This window comes from Cryptosporidium sp. chipmunk genotype I (assembly GCF_004936735.1).
Source record: "Cryptosporidium sp. chipmunk genotype I strain 37763 chromosome Unknown contig_10, whole genome shotgun sequence".
NCBI classification, from domain to species: domain Eukaryota; phylum Apicomplexa; class Conoidasida; order Eucoccidiorida; family Cryptosporidiidae; genus Cryptosporidium; species Cryptosporidium sp. chipmunk genotype I.
This window is the reverse complement of record NW_027125596.1, coordinates 680,015-696,276: the sequence shown is the minus strand read 5'-3', so window position 1 is coordinate 696,276 and position 16,262 is coordinate 680,015. Positions and strand designations below refer to the sequence as shown.

The 16,262-nt window shown below is 32.8% G+C and overlaps 8 protein-coding genes across 8 annotated transcripts; 5 read left to right on the top strand and 3 right to left on the bottom strand.

Moving 5' to 3' along the window:
- Positions 1-229: 229 nt before the first annotated feature.
- ELE39_000295 (signal recognition particle receptor alpha subunit) lies at positions 230-1,870 on the bottom strand (the record flags this gene model as incomplete). Its single annotated transcript, XM_067343319.1, has 1 exon — positions 230-1,870. The coding sequence occupies one exon, from the start codon at positions 1,868-1,870 to the stop codon at positions 230-232; it is 1,641 nt and encodes a 546-aa protein (XP_067201253.1).
- A 215-nt stretch (positions 1,871-2,085) lies between these two features.
- ELE39_000294 (protein with 2x PHD domains) lies at positions 2,086-3,096 on the top strand (the record flags this gene model as incomplete). Its single annotated transcript, XM_067343318.1, has 1 exon — positions 2,086-3,096. The coding sequence occupies one exon, from the start codon at positions 2,086-2,088 to the stop codon at positions 3,094-3,096; it is 1,011 nt and encodes a 336-aa protein (XP_067201252.1).
- A 51-nt stretch (positions 3,097-3,147) lies between these two features.
- On the bottom strand, positions 3,148-3,891 carry ELE39_000293 (U2 snRNP auxiliary factor small subunit; the record flags this gene model as incomplete). The annotated part of the gene is made up of 1 exon (XM_067343317.1): positions 3,148-3,891. The coding sequence occupies one exon, from the start codon at positions 3,889-3,891 to the stop codon at positions 3,148-3,150; it is 744 nt and encodes a 247-aa protein (XP_067201251.1).
- Positions 3,892-4,528: 637 nt separating this feature from the next.
- ELE39_000292 (histone H4) lies at positions 4,529-4,840 on the top strand (the record flags this gene model as incomplete). Its single annotated transcript, XM_067343316.1, has 1 exon — positions 4,529-4,840. The coding sequence occupies one exon, from the start codon at positions 4,529-4,531 to the stop codon at positions 4,838-4,840; it is 312 nt and encodes a 103-aa protein (XP_067201250.1).
- A 283-nt stretch (positions 4,841-5,123) lies between these two features.
- ELE39_000291 (signal peptide and transmembrane domains) lies at positions 5,124-6,155 on the bottom strand (the record flags this gene model as incomplete). The annotated part of the gene is made up of 1 exon (XM_067343315.1): positions 5,124-6,155. The coding sequence occupies one exon, from the start codon at positions 6,153-6,155 to the stop codon at positions 5,124-5,126; it is 1,032 nt and encodes a 343-aa protein (XP_067201249.1).
- Positions 6,156-6,901: 746 nt separating this feature from the next.
- On the top strand, positions 6,902-10,222 carry ELE39_000290 (uncharacterized protein; the record flags this gene model as incomplete). The annotated part of the gene is made up of 1 exon (XM_067343314.1): positions 6,902-10,222. The coding sequence occupies one exon, from the start codon at positions 6,902-6,904 to the stop codon at positions 10,220-10,222; it is 3,321 nt and encodes a 1,106-aa protein (XP_067201248.1).
- Positions 10,223-10,659: 437 nt separating this feature from the next.
- ELE39_000287 (5 transmembrane domain protein) lies at positions 10,660-11,580 on the top strand (the record flags this gene model as incomplete). The annotated part of the gene is made up of 1 exon (XM_067343311.1): positions 10,660-11,580. One exon carries the CDS (start codon positions 10,660-10,662, stop codon positions 11,578-11,580), a length of 921 nt encoding a protein of 306 aa, XP_067201245.1.
- Positions 11,581-12,091: 511 nt separating this feature from the next.
- On the top strand, positions 12,092-16,123 carry ELE39_000286 (BRCA2 family; the record flags this gene model as incomplete). Its single annotated transcript, XM_067343310.1, has 1 exon — positions 12,092-16,123. The coding sequence occupies one exon, from the start codon at positions 12,092-12,094 to the stop codon at positions 16,121-16,123; it is 4,032 nt and encodes a 1,343-aa protein (XP_067201244.1).
- Between the last annotated feature and the right edge of the window lie 139 nt (positions 16,124-16,262).

Below are 16,262 nucleotides of genomic sequence, written 5' to 3'. Positions count from 1 at the left end.
ATGCAAAGCTCATGTGGCGCCATCTAACTTTTAGTAGAATAAACATGCAAACCTGAGGCAGTGAAGAATTAACAAAAAGAAAGGTTAAAGTTTTTAAAATTTCAGGATAAATCCAAAATATGATCTTATATTGCACAATTTTCGAATAGAAAAAGACGTGATAAATTAAAGAATAATGCGGTAATTAGGTCTATAAATAAAAACTAACTTTATGAGTATGTGGGAACTATTATTTAAGAAGAGCATTCACAACTGAAGGAACCGATAAGATCTTAAGGTTGAAGTATTTTTGTCCAGTTCCAACGAAAATAACTGGTTGACCAGTTGAATAAACCATTGATAGAGCAGCTCCAACTTTATCATCCACAGTGTCGAATTTGGTGAGGATAATTCCATCTATAGGTCTGTCCCCAAATTCAACAAGGTATTTGTTGAATACTTGAAGTTGATGTACAGCATCGTTCCCAACAAGAGCCTCCCCAACAAACAAAACGAGGTTGGGATTATTAACTTGCACTAATTTAGCTAGTGATTTCATCAAAGGAACATTATCCTGCATTCTTCCTGCAGTATCAATTAGAACAACGTCAAATCCGTTATCTTTAGCATAGGAAATCGCATCTTTGGCGACCATAGCCGCATCTTTACCATATCCCTTCTCGTAAAGTTGGACACCCAAGCAGTTTGCATGGGTTTTTAGCTGTTCTATGGCTCCTGCCCTAAATGTATCGCAGGCAACAATCAATACGTTTAAATTTCCTTTGTTCTTAAGTAAATAACAAACTTTAGCCAAGTTGGTGGATTTCCCCACACCATTTACTCCGAGGAAGGCAATAGAGTAGACTTGGCCGTGTTTTTTTGCCTTTAAAGCATCAGAGAGGACATCTGTAGGCTTCTTAGGTGAGAGAATTTTGGTAATTGCATCTCTTAAACTGTTCAGCAGAATTGTGTCTAACTTGGAGAAGCTACCTTGAGTCTTCACCCCAACAAGTGCATTTGAAACTGAGTCAATAATGTCTTGGGCTATTTCAGATGCAACATTTTTCTCAACTAGTTGACTCTTAAGTTTTTGAAGTGGCTTTTCAATCATTTCTGTTGTTAAAGTAGTATTGCCATTTAAAATTCCAAATTGACTTGAAAGGAAATTACTCCAGTATGATACAACTTTCTTTTCTTGGTTAATTTCTTCAGACTCATCTTCGCTAGCCTCGTCTTCATTTCTTTCGTAGAAGCTGAGTTTGGATTGGCTTTCTTCCGAATTACCACTCCTTTTTGAGTAGTCAAGCAGTTCCATATTCTTCTTTGTAACCTTTTGACTGCCCCACTGCCTACTCGTCTTCTTAAATTTAGAAATCTGAGAACTTTTATCTTCCGAATCCTTATTTTTGTCTTGATAATTCCTAGAATTAAAACTTTTTTCGTCTGAGCTGTCAAGGGAAGCAAGGTCAACCTTACTTCCTCCTTTTTTCATCAACTTTGAATCACAAAAGTCTATCATCTCAATAAACTGGCTCCTAAAGTCTTCAAAGTAGGTATCGTCCTCGGTGGAATCCGGATTTTCCGAAACTATCTTAACTATTTTCTTCTTAGTCATAGAAAGAAGTGTCTCGAAATATGTACCTGAAGAAACGGTTGAGTATGCATTTTGGTACACAATAGCCAGAACAATCTGATGCTCGTTAATTGTGCTCCAGTTTACTCTATAGGCTCCGTGATCATAGTATTTTTGTGTTAGCCTTTCTTCCAAGAAAATATGTTCTATTAAGCCTTGTAGAACTTTTTCCAATATTTCCTCTGGTTCTGCATCATCGCTTCTATATGACCAGAGAACTAGCCCAGTTTTTTTAAATACAAAAAATGCATCTATCATCCGAAACTAAATTTTTACGGGCACTTTCTTTGCTTGTTTTTTTCCTGAAGTCTATGAATAGGAGTAATAACTTGGCGCCAAGGCCCCACCTTTTATTTCCCAGGCGTTAAATCGAGGTAATGCAGGAAAGTAATTTTTAAATAAATATAATTTTTAAATGTGGATATATTATTTTAGTTCTCATCTTATATTCTAGGTAATTATTACTTCTGAAAATGCAGGACAACTTGGAAATATTCCTAAATAAATATCATATTAGATGTAGTTTTACAAAATTAACTTATTGTACATGTACAAAGGGAAATAAGAAGTTTTACTACACAGGAGATCAAGAGTTCAAATCTATGTTTGAAAAGATCTTGCCTTCATCCCAGATACATGAACTATTGAAACTTCTTGCTGATAGCAATGAGGCAAGAATTGGATTGAGATCAAGTACTCAGAAATACAAACATATAGAAAGAATAGTAGCCAGGGAAAGGGAAGAGTTCAACATACAATATGAAAGAGAAAGGAAGAGAATTCGGGAGTTAAATTCTGAGAAAATTTCAGATATTGTGGTTTCAAAGAATTCGGAATGTTCAGAAGATACTGAAAAAACTGCACAACTTGAAGATTTTGATAGGCAAACACCTCTGAATGAGTTGAATAAATCTTCATGCACTCAGTGTTGTGCTGAAGAGTGTTCTGATAAAGAAAACTATGAGAATATTCTTAAATGTAATGTCTGTAACAAATGTTTCCACACTTGGTGCTGTTCTCCAAAAATGTCTGAGCATATTAAAAATAGCTTCCCATGGACTTGCTCTGAATGCATCTCTTGTGTAGTATGTAAGAGAAGTGATAGACCAAGTATCCAGGTTTTCTGTGATATTTGCAGCCGTTGCTTCCATATATCATGTTTATATCCAAAGCTTCAAAAAGTCCCGAGGAACTTCTGGTTATGTGACGATTGCAAAGTATGTTCCAAGTGTCACAAATTAATCAATTTCCCAATAGAAAATGGAGATATCTCTCCCGAATCCCTTCCGGAAGGTTTTGACTACTTAGAATCAAAATACGGAACAAGAATTTGCTATGAATGCAAAGAGAATGAAAGGGATTTAATATGTGGAGTTTGTAATACCGCTTTGAACAGAAATGGAAATCGAATATGTTCTTTGTGTAAAATGTATGTGCACGGCAATTGTCTTTTTGCCCAAATATGTAATCTATGTAATCAATAAGCAAAAAGAAAAATAGGAATCGATTATAAATATAGTTGAATATAATTAATACTAAGAATTGTTTTCCCTACGTTTATTCCATGATTCTATCATCAGTCTCCTTTCTTCTGATGATTGCCTCTGGAACTTGCGAGGTCTTGATGATTCTGAGCTTTTTCTGTCATCCCTAGAACTGGACTTCCCGCACGAGTTTGTTTTTCTATGGAGATATTCTGGGTGCTCGGAATACATTTGGTCAAATATCTTGTCTTTCACACATCTTGGCACGTGTTTTATATGCATAAAGTTGCAATATCCTCCTCTATTGCAGCAACCATCTATATATTGTCTGCATCGGGCCTCCTTAAAATCGCTAACTGGTGAAAGCTCAATATTAATAGGTTTGCCAGCGTACATCTTTCCTCTCAGATTTAACAATGCAGTTTTTGCATATTCTTCTGTGGAAAAACGAATGTATACGTTCCCAATCATATGATCACCAATGTTATCGCAAATCAATAGTTCTGAAATCTCTCCATACTTGGATAGTTCTTTGAAAATCTCTCCATAAAAAACCTCAACCTTGTCGGATTCTTCATCTGCGAGCTTATCATTAACCTCTTGGCCTTCAGCAATTGCTAGTGCAACTGGACTATTCTCGTAAATATGCCTCATAATCACCGTTGGACTACTGGCAGGCTTATAATGGTTCCTACTACACTGATCTCCATGACGACAGGCTCCAATTTTCCAATAAAACGGACAGTTAACACGGTCCTCCTCAGTACCTAAGATCCTAGCCAAATGTTCTGCCATTTATCCATTCTAGTTTGCATCTCCAATTATTGTTTGCTTTTACGGCGGGCACCTACTAGAGGTTAAAATGCTAAGCATTTATTCTTTTTTTGAAAAAAAAACATTTAGTACAATTTAAAAAAAATAATAAAAATTACGAGGAAATTAAATAACTCAAAATAATACTTCCCTAACAAACACGTAAATAAGCATAGTGAATCGCAATCCTAAATTGAGAAATATTAAAGTGAATGGTTGACAAGTTCGTCACAAGTTTGGTGTTTTAACAGATAACTTGGCGAAGACTTGCCGAAAAAAAAGGAATGAACGTAATATCAATTCTTAACTTTAATAAATATTCTACATATTTGTCCCACACTTGTATCTTTATTATTAATTCAACACCCATACTTCCCGCCGTTAAGCGGCAACCCCTCATTTAGTAAAATCCAAAAGTGGCTTTGTCCACAATAGCTCTTTTCTATAGACACGGGAGTGACGTCCATATTTGAACCTTAGTCCACATGGAAGTGTGGAAGGGTGCCGGAAATCTCCCTTAGGATAAGCAGGCAAAAGCCTAGGCAAGTTTCAGTTGAGCGCAGTCTACTTCGAACTCCATTCAAAAACTTAAATTTAATATTAACACAGGAAAAGAAACATGTCTGGTCGTGGTAAAGGAGGTAAGGGTTTAGGAAAGGGAGGTGCCAAGCGTCATCGTAAGGTTCTCCGTGATAATATCCAAGGTATCACAAAGCCAGCCATCCGTCGTCTCGCACGTAGAGGTGGTGTTAAACGTATCTCCGCCTTGATCTACGAAGAAGTCAGAGGTGTATTGAAGGCATTCTTGGAAACCGTTATTAAGGATGCTGTCACCTACACTGAGTATGCCAGGCGTAAGACTGTTACAGCTATGGATGTAGTTCATGCTCTCAAGAGACAAGGCAAGACTTTGTACGGTTTTGGTGGTTAAATTGCTCATAGAGTTTGCCATCGCAACAGGAGAGGCTAAGGCGTTCGCTTTAATTATTTCAACCGTTAGGGAATTTGGACTGGAGGTTGCTTTTTAACAGGGTGATCATCAGGCCTTATGTTTTTTGACAGGCGTTACTAGACGCCACAAATAGTTTTTTATGGTGGCTCTCTTGGGGCCCAATATGCTAGCATAGTTACTGCTTAACTTTATTTTATTCTATTTTTGAGTTTAACGATTTGTTCGAGGTTAGTGCAGACACTTATAGGTGGAGCTATATCTATTAGAAGGAATTTCCTCTATCTACTAGTAGGGGCCCTTTGAGGTATCCAGGTGGAGGGTAGAAGGTAGGTGCGTACCACGAGACCTTCATTTTGTAACCGAAATAAATGCAAAGCACCGAAGAAATGAAGGAAATTAGCAATATGAAAGCTGACCAGCCTGGAATCTTTCGCTTGAAAATTGAGATTTTCTCGTGAATGACAAAAGGAGTCAGAAATAGAAATAACGAAGATAATGTCATAAGTATTGACATTAGCATACCTTCATGTAGATTCTGCACTCTCGGGTTTTGAGCAAAAAAGTCTCTTGATTGATACTTCCCATGTTGAATACTGTAAACTATTCCGGACATTGAGACCGAGCATACAATTACTGCAAGTATCATTATTATGAAGGGTTTATTTCTAGCAAGCATAATAATATTGTATATACATAAAATAGATACAATTAATAAAAATACGAGTATGGAGATTTTTTTAACTTTTTCTTCAAAACTTAATATAATCTCAAAGTTGTTTCCAGTCCTAGAATTAAGAAATCTGATCATAGCAACACTGGAAATATCCTTTTGTTCCGGAATTCTCCACTGGCTTTCTCTACTAAACGAAAGAGAAGAAGTTATAAATTGCTTAGAAGATTCAATATAAATAATCGCTGGAAGGAACCTGAGCTTGTGAATTCCAATCACATTTTCTACTTTGTCCACATATAAATATCCGAAAAATATGTTTTGATTTGGTTCTAATTGTTTATAATAGTTTTTTGCTACAACCTCAAAATTATTACTAGAGGTTTCACACGATGGACACGACTTTTTTGTTCCTGTATAAAGGATAACCAAGTCATAATCTCTCCCATCCATCAAAACGAAGTGTTGATATCCTGTGAAATTGAAATTAATCAGACCATTTGGACTCTCTTTTTTGAACTTTGTGAGCTCATATATTCTCTCGCATTCAGTAAAAGGGAAAAAGTTACAAATAAATAATAAAACTATGGGAAATAGCTGTGCAACCCTAGATAAATGCACCATTATAAAATCTCTCAAGTTTTAGTTATCTTAATTCCAACTTGGATCCAATAACTTTTTTTTATTACTTTCCCACTATTTGGCTATTTTTCACTTGATCAAGAGACACAGGTATTAATGGCGGTATTTTTCATGCATTATATTTAGTATTTCAAAAAATATTCAAGTCAAGAATTGAAATGAATCCCAAACGTTGATTCTTTAAGCATAGGATTATAGAGATTTTTCTTTAGTTTAAGAGTTTAATTTATGTTTAACAGAATGCTTAATTCTCCCATACACATAATTTGGATATAATTAATATCATTTAATACCAAAATTAATAAAAAATTTTTTTTAATCTGAAAGGTGAGCTAGCTGAAATTTAAACATTTTAACACAAAATCATCCTTTTTACTATTCTCTTTTACAATTCACTAAATTATTGCCTTTATTATTTATTATCTGGTATCGAATGTGTTGGCGCCAACATGTTAAGTGATCATTTAGTGATTATTTACATGTAAATATGTGAAAGGAAAAAAAACTAAAAAAATAGAAAATAAACCCAGAGAACAATTTGAAGTTAAGTTATTAAATTTTTTCAGTTTGCAATATTTAGTATATCTCACTATTTTTTAATTAACTGAATTTAATGTATAGTTTAGACGTAACGCAAAAGTGTGAAATCAACAAATGAGATTTGTTAGTGGAAAAAGTGAAAAAATCTAAACAAAAAAGAAGATTGTTTATATAATATCTTCTGATGTATGAATTTAAGAAAGTGTAGAGAGGAAATTCCAATTTGGTGGCGTTCTGATTCGTCATCAAAAGGAAACAATTCCGAAAAGAACAAAAAAGACCACCTTGAAGTGATCAATGATAAATTAGACAAGTCCACTCATGCCAAAACTTTAAAAAAGTGGTTCCCTGAAGCTAAGGTTGATAATTCCTATAATCATTCGAAGAAAGTTAAAAATGAACGTAACTCCAAGAAAAAGTCTAATAGTAAGGAAAAACTAAGTAAGGGACTAGAAGAGACCTCTCTCAGAAAAAATTCGTCAGAAAATAAACCAACATCAGTTTGTTCTTCTAGAATATCTTTCGTGATTCCAGATAACTACAGTGACTCCAAAAATCATGAGACAGAATCAATTTGTACTTTTCTAAATAATTCATCATCATCCTTATCATCACTCTCTTACAGCTCAAGTTCATCTTCTTCAATAGAGTACTCAAATTTTTCATCACTCCCATCCTCTATATTCTCACCGGTTACAATCACGTGTAGCAATCCTTATTCATCATCACTATATTTGTCATCTTCATCCTCTTCATCTTGTTCATCTTGTATTTCTTCATCGTGTTCATCATTTAGTTCTACTTCATACATTGATTCATCAGCATTGTCAAATTTATCACCTAGTTCCACACCTAGAAAAGGTGTTAACACAAAGAATGAGACTGAAAAAAAATTAAAAGAGAAAAAGAATGATCCAGGGAATTATGTAATGAAAACAGTTGACTCACTAAAAAAAGCGATTTTAAGTGTCCAAAAACTACCAGAAGTGAATGAAATCCCATTGGATCCTTACTTTATTAATGAACAAAACAATTATTTAAAATTAAATAAAAAAAATAAGGAACAAAATAATAGAATTATTGAGGAAATTAGAGAATTTGAAGGCTGGGAAAATTTGGAGAAAGTATTTTCAAATGAAAAGTCATTTTCAATAAATGAAAAAGCTTTTTATTCATTTGAAGTGGATTATATTAATATAGATACAAAAGAAATCATAATCAGTGATGACATTGAATTGAGATCTATTTTTCCCAGAGTCACACTAAATATTAAAAGTGGATTTGGATCAAGCAAAAGCACACAAATTTCAAAGAAGACTTTTTCGTTTCGAAATTCTAAACTTAGTTGGGGTAGTAACAATTCGGCTGACCAAGTTGAAAAAGAGTCAGAGAAAATCCATTTCTCCATGTTAATAAATCAGATAGAGGATCATTGTAATTACTTTTACTTGACAATCGAAGGAGTGAATTTAAATGAAATAAATAATTCAAATTCTGACCTAAAAAAGATAAATACTATTCTTGGCACTGCATTTTGTCCATTGCCAAAAAATAATGATAAATGGAATGTCTCAATACCAATTTATTCTTGTTTTCCTGATGGGACATTTCTGGACACAAAAGATTCTCAACTTATTTCAAATATTTTCCCGAATGTATTTAAAAAACTGGGTAAAATAAACTTTAAGTTATCTAGAAAAGAACCTAAAGTTGGGACAGAAAGTGAATTTGAGCAATTACTAGAACTAAATAAAGTTTCTTCTAAAATGGAAAATAAAACAACCAAAGAAATTAGAGATGAGATTTTATCATGTTTATCAAATATGAATTTAATTGGAAATAAGATAAGCATAGAAAATAATCAAAATCCAAGCATAAAAAAAAGCATTGTTACTGGAGAAGTTGCTCAAACTATTTTTTCTAAAGATTACACAGAAATAGAAACAAGCATAAAAGAAAAAGAATTACAATTAAGAGAGAGGGAAATTCAAATAAGGGAAAAGGAATTAGAGCTTCAAATGAGAAGTTTAACTGTTCAAAACTTGGAACAAAAAACGGAATTAGGAAATATAAAAAATCCTGATGAAATACAAATTGAGGTAGAAACAAACAAATTACCTTATCAACAGGATCATTCCAATCATGCGAAACAACTAAATTATTTTAGAGTCAAAGACAAATCGAGAGAGACTTATAATAGAATCCAATTAGTTAGAAGCAAAAAAAGTGGGATTCTTTCATCAGGGCTGAAAAGAAATAATGAGACACCAAAACCAATAATTAACAAAGAGAGTAGTTACAAGGAAATCTCAAAAAGATATTGTAAACATAGGAAAAAAAATACAAAGACTAGAGAAAAGCAAAAAAAAAAGAATGAGGATTCAGTAAAGCAAGATTTAAAAGAGCAAAATATATATTCCCCAGTTCAAGTTCCTTTACTAGTTAATAATTTACCATTTGCTCCTCAGTTTTATACAAACAACGTTCCACAGAATTATGTCTTATGTTATCCTTCAGTTTCCAGTATTAACAAGGAGAATAGTTTAGTTCAGACTCAAACACAAGTCCAATTTCCGCATGTTTCTTTAGAACCCTTGAAAATAACAAACAGAAACATAAAACTAGAGGAGGGAACTAAGATCCATAATAATTTGGATGAAAACCAAATAAATTTAGCCTTCCATAATGTAGAGGCATCAAGAGATTTTGTATCCAGAAGTCCCAAAGTGAACATCGATTCACTAGTCCATTCAAAACCTTTTATAGAAAGGAGAAAAATTATCAGGAACTCTAATAATATAATAAAGACAAATTCAGTAAAAAACATAAGTGAAGATGAAGAAAAAGAAATAGAAGAATTTTTGAGGAGCCAATGGAATATGTTCTCAATAAATTGTGAGACAATTTTGAACAAATCAGGAGTTTGTAGTAATTCATTTTGTCACTATAGAAATAATGGCAGGATGGAGTATTCAAAGTGTGAGTATACAAACACAGAGATAGACAACTGGAAGATTTGCCAATATTGTCAAATGGAATTGTTTCCGAGTCTTTATTTTATCAATATAAAACGGCCAAAATTTGTAGAATTTTTCTTTGACTCATCAATTCCAATATTCTTCCCCTCAAGACAATTAATTTGGCCGACCTCTTTTCATTTCTTATTGGCTCAGTTTTTTTCTAACTATTCAGAAGTTAGGGAGTGCAAAACACACGATCAAATCATTAGCCTTGCAAAGAAAAGGCAGAATTCTATATCTATTGAAATTCTTCCTAATCTTGCAATTATTGTTTTGGCTATGAAAGTTTTCCAACATTCTGTATTGCAACAACTATTGCTTTCATTTTCAAAAAATGAGTTTTTTTTACTAAGAGAATATTGGATAAAATATGATCCAATCATCAAGTTAGTTAGTTCAGACTCTAAAACAAGTCTTTCAAGTCTTGGAGAAAGCCTCATTACAACTCTCGAAGAGCTGAGAAGTCATATACAAAGAAATAAAAATTAATCAAATAGCATTTTAGGACTTACTTTTTATATTCCCCTCGATTGTATTTTTTAGACATTTCACAAAAATAAAAACGTGTACTAATACTCCCAGTTCTATTTTAACAAGTCAAACTAAACAATGCCCGCCAAAAGGCGGGTTAACAATAATAAAATTTTGGTAGATTTATTAAAATTATGTAAATAAGGCATTCGCAGAAACTGTTTAAAGTGTTGGTTAATCTCTGGAGATATTACAATAAAAGCATCAACTTTTGATTGGATTGGGGAATAATCTTGTTTAATGAATAACAATTGAAGCGTGACTATTTGAAAACTTTTCAAAGTAAAGTTGGTAAGCTCAATAATTTTAAATAGCTGGTATTCTGGTAAAGTAATATAATACTAGTATTTTTACCAAGTGTAGGCGGTGCTGAGGATATATGAATTGCTATTAACATGCTTGGAAGCAATGCTTCGTCAGGTTTGCAGTCATTAACTGATAATCCTAAATTTACTGGATTAAGAAATATACGTCAAAGCAAATCGATATATCCAGAAAGTATATTAATTAACAGCAATAATAGTATTAATGGAAGCAGTGTGAGTAACAGCTGTTCAAACAGTGTTATTAATGGCGTAAATAGCCCTAATAATGGAAGTGGCTTATCTAGTTCCCTTCAAACTTCGAGGATTAAAGATGATGACTTATTTGTTTCATCAGGCACTGGAAAGATGTTGGATAAGTATTGGCGTTCTTCAACTGAATTATGGAATGATCTAGAATGTGGTATTGTGTATCCTGATTATTCTTCTAATATAGGAAGGAATTCTTTTACTTCTTCTCAGGTTTCATCTGGACAATATACTCACCCTTTTGGGCTATTTTCTGTTTCAATTCACCCAGTATTAACAAGAAAAAATGCCCTTGCGATTTTTTATAGTTTCATTCCTTATATTATTGGTCTTGTATTGTTTGTATGGCTTCTTATTGGCGATAGCTTTGTACCCGCATATGCTTTAATAATGATGCTTGCATCCTCAGCTTCAAGTGAATTTTTTCTTAAAAACATTTTCAAGAGTCCCAGACCACCAAATTCTGCTTGTGCATCGTATGGAATGCCTTCGAGCCACTGTGTAACTTCATATTCTATATTAATGTGGCTCTTACTGGAAAACATTAATGCTCTTGGTTTTTTTTCCGGTTTCTTATTCAAACTTTCTATTATATTAATTACTGCCCCCGTACCATGGGCTAGATGGTACGTTGAAGACCACACTATTCCACAATGTATTTGGGGTTGTATTGTCGGTATCTTTATCGGTATTTTTGCATTTATTATGAGAATACAATTTTTCTATTCTAATTTGATATTTTAGCTTTATAATCATTAAATATTAGATATTTTAGTGTTGTTTTTTTAATATTTTTCTCTCTTGTTCTCTTTTTCTGTTTCACATTTTTCACATTTCTTGATTCCATTACTCCTTTCAAGTACCGCTTCCGGTGATCAGGGCTGATAGTATAGTGGTACTACGTTTCGTTCGCATCGAAAAGATCACGGGTTCGATTCCCGTTCAGTCCACTTTTATATTTTGAATATAATAATTTTAAAAAGTAAGTTTATCTCATTGCAATTTTATTTCAATTGGCAAGTCAATTGAGATTTCTTTAATAGTTTGATTTTGCTTTAATGATTTTAATTTATATTCACTTTTTCAGTTTACCGGGAATATTGTTTTTTTAAATATCAATTGTGATTTAGTTAAATTTTGAGAGGGACATTGAATTTTTGTAACACATGTTTTACATGCAATCAAATTATAAAAATATATTATCCCATATATTAATTTAGGACAAAGTTGTATATTTTGTAAGCGGATTTATGTGATGTCTAAGGATGAGGATGAGCTTGGACAATGCCTATTGGATGAATTGTTTGAAGAAAGTATTGCTTTGAATACAGGTGGCATCAACCAGGAAATTCTTTTTAATGAAGATGATGAAATAAAGAAATTTTTCGAGTTAGATGTATTGAATTGTTCAAAAATTTTAGAGGACTGTGAACAGGGTATTCCAAAAGATAATTTATTTTCCAACAATATTTCAAAACCATGTCCAAATGAGTTGAAATCTATTGGAAATAAAGAAATTCATACAGTAACAGAAGCTCGTCTTTCATCTGAATTGTTTAAAAACAGTCCTAAGAATAAGAATTCTAACAATATTTTAAACAAGATCCAACAAACTAACAAAGAGTTTTTACAAAATCTAATGAGTTTCGTTGCGGATTCGACTTTAAAAAGTAATAGTAAAGCGAATTTAAATATGGGAACTTCTGCTAAACTTGATAGCGTTTTAAACAATAGCACTAGCTTCCTTCAAAGAAATATTAGAAAGACACATAAGTCTGATAATAAATTAGAAATCCTAAATGAAGATGAGTACCAATTTCTTTCCAATAGTAATAAATTTAATGATTTTATGGAAAGTAAGGTTGATATAACTATTAATGGAGAAATGGAAAAACAATATTTCAATAAGTTTAATATTCGAAATTCAATTTCATCTAAAATTGACGGGATAGTTTCAAATAATGAATATAATGAAGAAATAAGAAATTGTAAGGACTCAAAAAGTTATTTAGATATAGAAAACTATTTTGAAGATAAAAATTTACCATTTTCTAATCATTTTCGTATAGAAAATAATATTTCAATAGAAAACAAAATTAATAGAAAAACAGAGTTGTTTGAATATTCCCAACAAGAACAAGAGAACTTGTTTAAGTCAAAAAGCGTTACTGGTCTTTCATCATATTCAGGAATCTGTGAGAATACCTTGATTCATTCGGAAGACACTAATACAGCTGAAAAATTAAGAAGTAACCTATTTGGAGGATTCGCAACTGGAAATAATATATCCATTTCGTTTTCCGCTGGGGGTGGAAAGAACGTATTTATCAATGAAGAGAGCTTGAACAGAGCAAAACAAATAGTAGGAGGATCACCAATGAGTGGCGAGAACCCCATCTCGTTTTCCACTGGGAGCGGAAAAAAGGTATCCATCACTGAAGAGAGCTTGAACAGAGCAAGACAAATAGTCGGAGGATCTCCTTTGCGAGGATCACCAATAAGTGGTAACATGCCCATCTCATTTTCTACTGGAAGTGGAAAAAGGGTATCTATCAATGAAGAGAGCTTGAGCAGAGCAAAACAAATAGTCGGAGGATCTCCGTTGGGAGGATCACCAATAAGTGGTAACATGCCCATCTCATTTTCTACTGGAAGTGGAAAAAGGGTATCTATCAATGAAGAGAGCTTGAGCAGAGCAAAACAAATAGTCGGAGGATCTCCGTTGGGAGGATCACCAATAAGTGGTAACATGCCCATCTCATTTTCTACTGGGAATGGAAAAAAGGTATCCATCACTGAAGAGAGCTTGAACAGAGCAAAACAAATAGTAGGAGGATCACCAATGAGTGGCGAGAAGCCCATCTCGTTTTCCACTGGGAGCGGAAAAAAAGTATCTATAGATAAAGAAGGCCTAGATAGAGCAAAGAAACTGGTAGGCTGTTTTGAAAATAAAATAGAAAATACTAGAATAACCTCAAATGAAGAAACAATCAAGGAATCATTAAGGGAAGATTTGAAATTACGAGCAGGGTGTAATCTTTTCGAAAAGACAAAGAACAACATATATCCCAATCTATTGAATAGAAATAATTATGAAAATACTTTGAATAAAAAGAATAGAAAGTTAACGAGGGAAGAATTAGAAATACCTGAGTTTTTTAAAAATTATGATAGTGTTCATTACTCATTTGCATGTTTAAAGTCAAGAAAGGTGATTTCTCCAACATTAATTTTGATCGATCATTCGTTAGAGACTTTAAAGAAGTACACCTTTCTCTTAAAAAATACTAAAGAAGATGACTCTAAATTGAAGTATATTGAAATAGACTTCAGGATGATTTGTGACGAGATTGAGAATTTCTTTATTCAGTTCCCAATCCTTCCAAGTAATATGTTCCCATACAGACAAAGATGGCTCGAAGTTCAGTATTTGTTAATTCTACATGACGAATGTTTAAAGTGGTCCAGAAAAATTAAAATTGCCCTCAAAGCATTTACCAGAGAATTCAATGGATTCAATTCCATTGACAAAACTAAAGAGTTACTTTTTTCAAGCTTAGCACAAATTAAATATCCTTCAGTACAAAAAATTCTCAGACGAATTTGCAAAAGAGCAATCATTGAGTTTTTTGATGCAAAAAGATCGTCTCTAATTAAAATATGTGAGGGAGATTTTACTGTATCTGCACCTTTAAATTTAAGAATATTAAGCTATACTGACAAAGTTGTAATAGATGAATTTAATGATTCCAATATAAACAGAATAATGTTATGCACAGATGGTTGGTATATAGTAAAGATATTCATAAACATTACTTTAATCAAATCTATGATTCAAAATATGCCTAGAAATATTTTTGTATGTGGTGGAAACTGGTTAAATTCCAATATGGAGCATGGACATCCATTGGAAATAGAAGCTTCAACTCAGGATTTCCCATTAATGGTTTACGGAATCAATTTGATTAGACCAATAAGAGTATTATCTGGATTTAAACTTGGATTCCATTTAAAACCACTTCTTTTTAAGATTTCAAAACTTTTAAATAGCTCAGAAATCTCAATAGTTTCAAGAGAATCAAATGATAATGATAAAAAGCCTAGTATTATCGATAGAGGAGGAGGATTGTCTTTTTTGGTTCAGGTTATGGTAATTCACATATTTCCAATTTGCTATAAAGAGATGATAGAAACTTTACAAGACGATAGTAGACGAATTATTATTACAAGAGACCAAAATGAAATGGATATTTCAATTAACAATGAGATCTATGAAATTTATGAAAAGAGTTTACAGCAGCCAAAGTCTGATTCAGAAGATTCTCCTGTTGAAAATATTAAAAGAAGGAGAATATCTTTAGAATCAAAACTGCTTGTGTTAGATTACTGGAAGTTTATGAATCTTAAAAAAAGTAATGAACAAAAAATAGAGGTTTTGGATTTAATTAATAACTGCTCTATATTAACTCTTCCTTCAGGCATAGATATTGACGAAGTTGCAAGCATTAAACCAGGGACTGTGATTAGACTTTCTTGGATGAAGGTTATTAAAAACAATACAATAAGAAGTCTGGGTTGTTCGTTCTCCAAATTGGTTCCATCTCCAAAAACTTCTTTAAGCGCAAAGAAAAGGGTTAGTGATGATGTTGTTCTTACTAGAGTACTTGAATTTCTAAGAAGGCCAGTTTTAACGTTTGAGAATGATCCAGAGAATATCATTAAGTGCAAAGGAGGGTGGCCAATATGCATTCTGGGAATTATCCTCCAGGTATATCCAATCGAGGAGAGAAAAAGAGGCTTTGGAAATTGCTTTGAATTTAAAGTGCTTTTACTCACATCTATGGGATCAAGGGTGTTTGTTAGAGTACATTCTATGGGATCTCATGACTCAGACTTAAGAATGTGTGAGAGGGTCAATAATAAGCTAAAGAGAGCATTTATAAATTCTGGGGAGCTTGACTACAAGGATTTTATCGTTCTTATTGAAAATACCGAATTTCATTCATTTGAAAGATCTACAAATCTATACTATTTCAATGCGAAAGTACCTTATTCAATATTCACAACCCCATATAGTTTGGGAGAAAAACATTTTTCTAGTAATATAACCAAAAAAATGCTCTCAAAAGTGATAATTGATCTCAGCTTTCACACTAAATCCAATATTCCTAAACTATTTGATAATTATATTCTTGATGAGGATTCTCCTCGCCTACCTATTTGCACCAACTGTGAAAATAAGCTTTCCGAATGTAAATGCATAAATGATGAATTAATAATGCTTTAAGAAGAACTTTCCTTCCTAGAATTATTATTGTATCTTAATTTATCTATTTCTTCATTTCCTCTTTTTTCCATCTTAACCACTTTGATTTTTTTTGCATGCGTATTGTCTTTATACCGGTATTATTGGTACTGGCAGAACA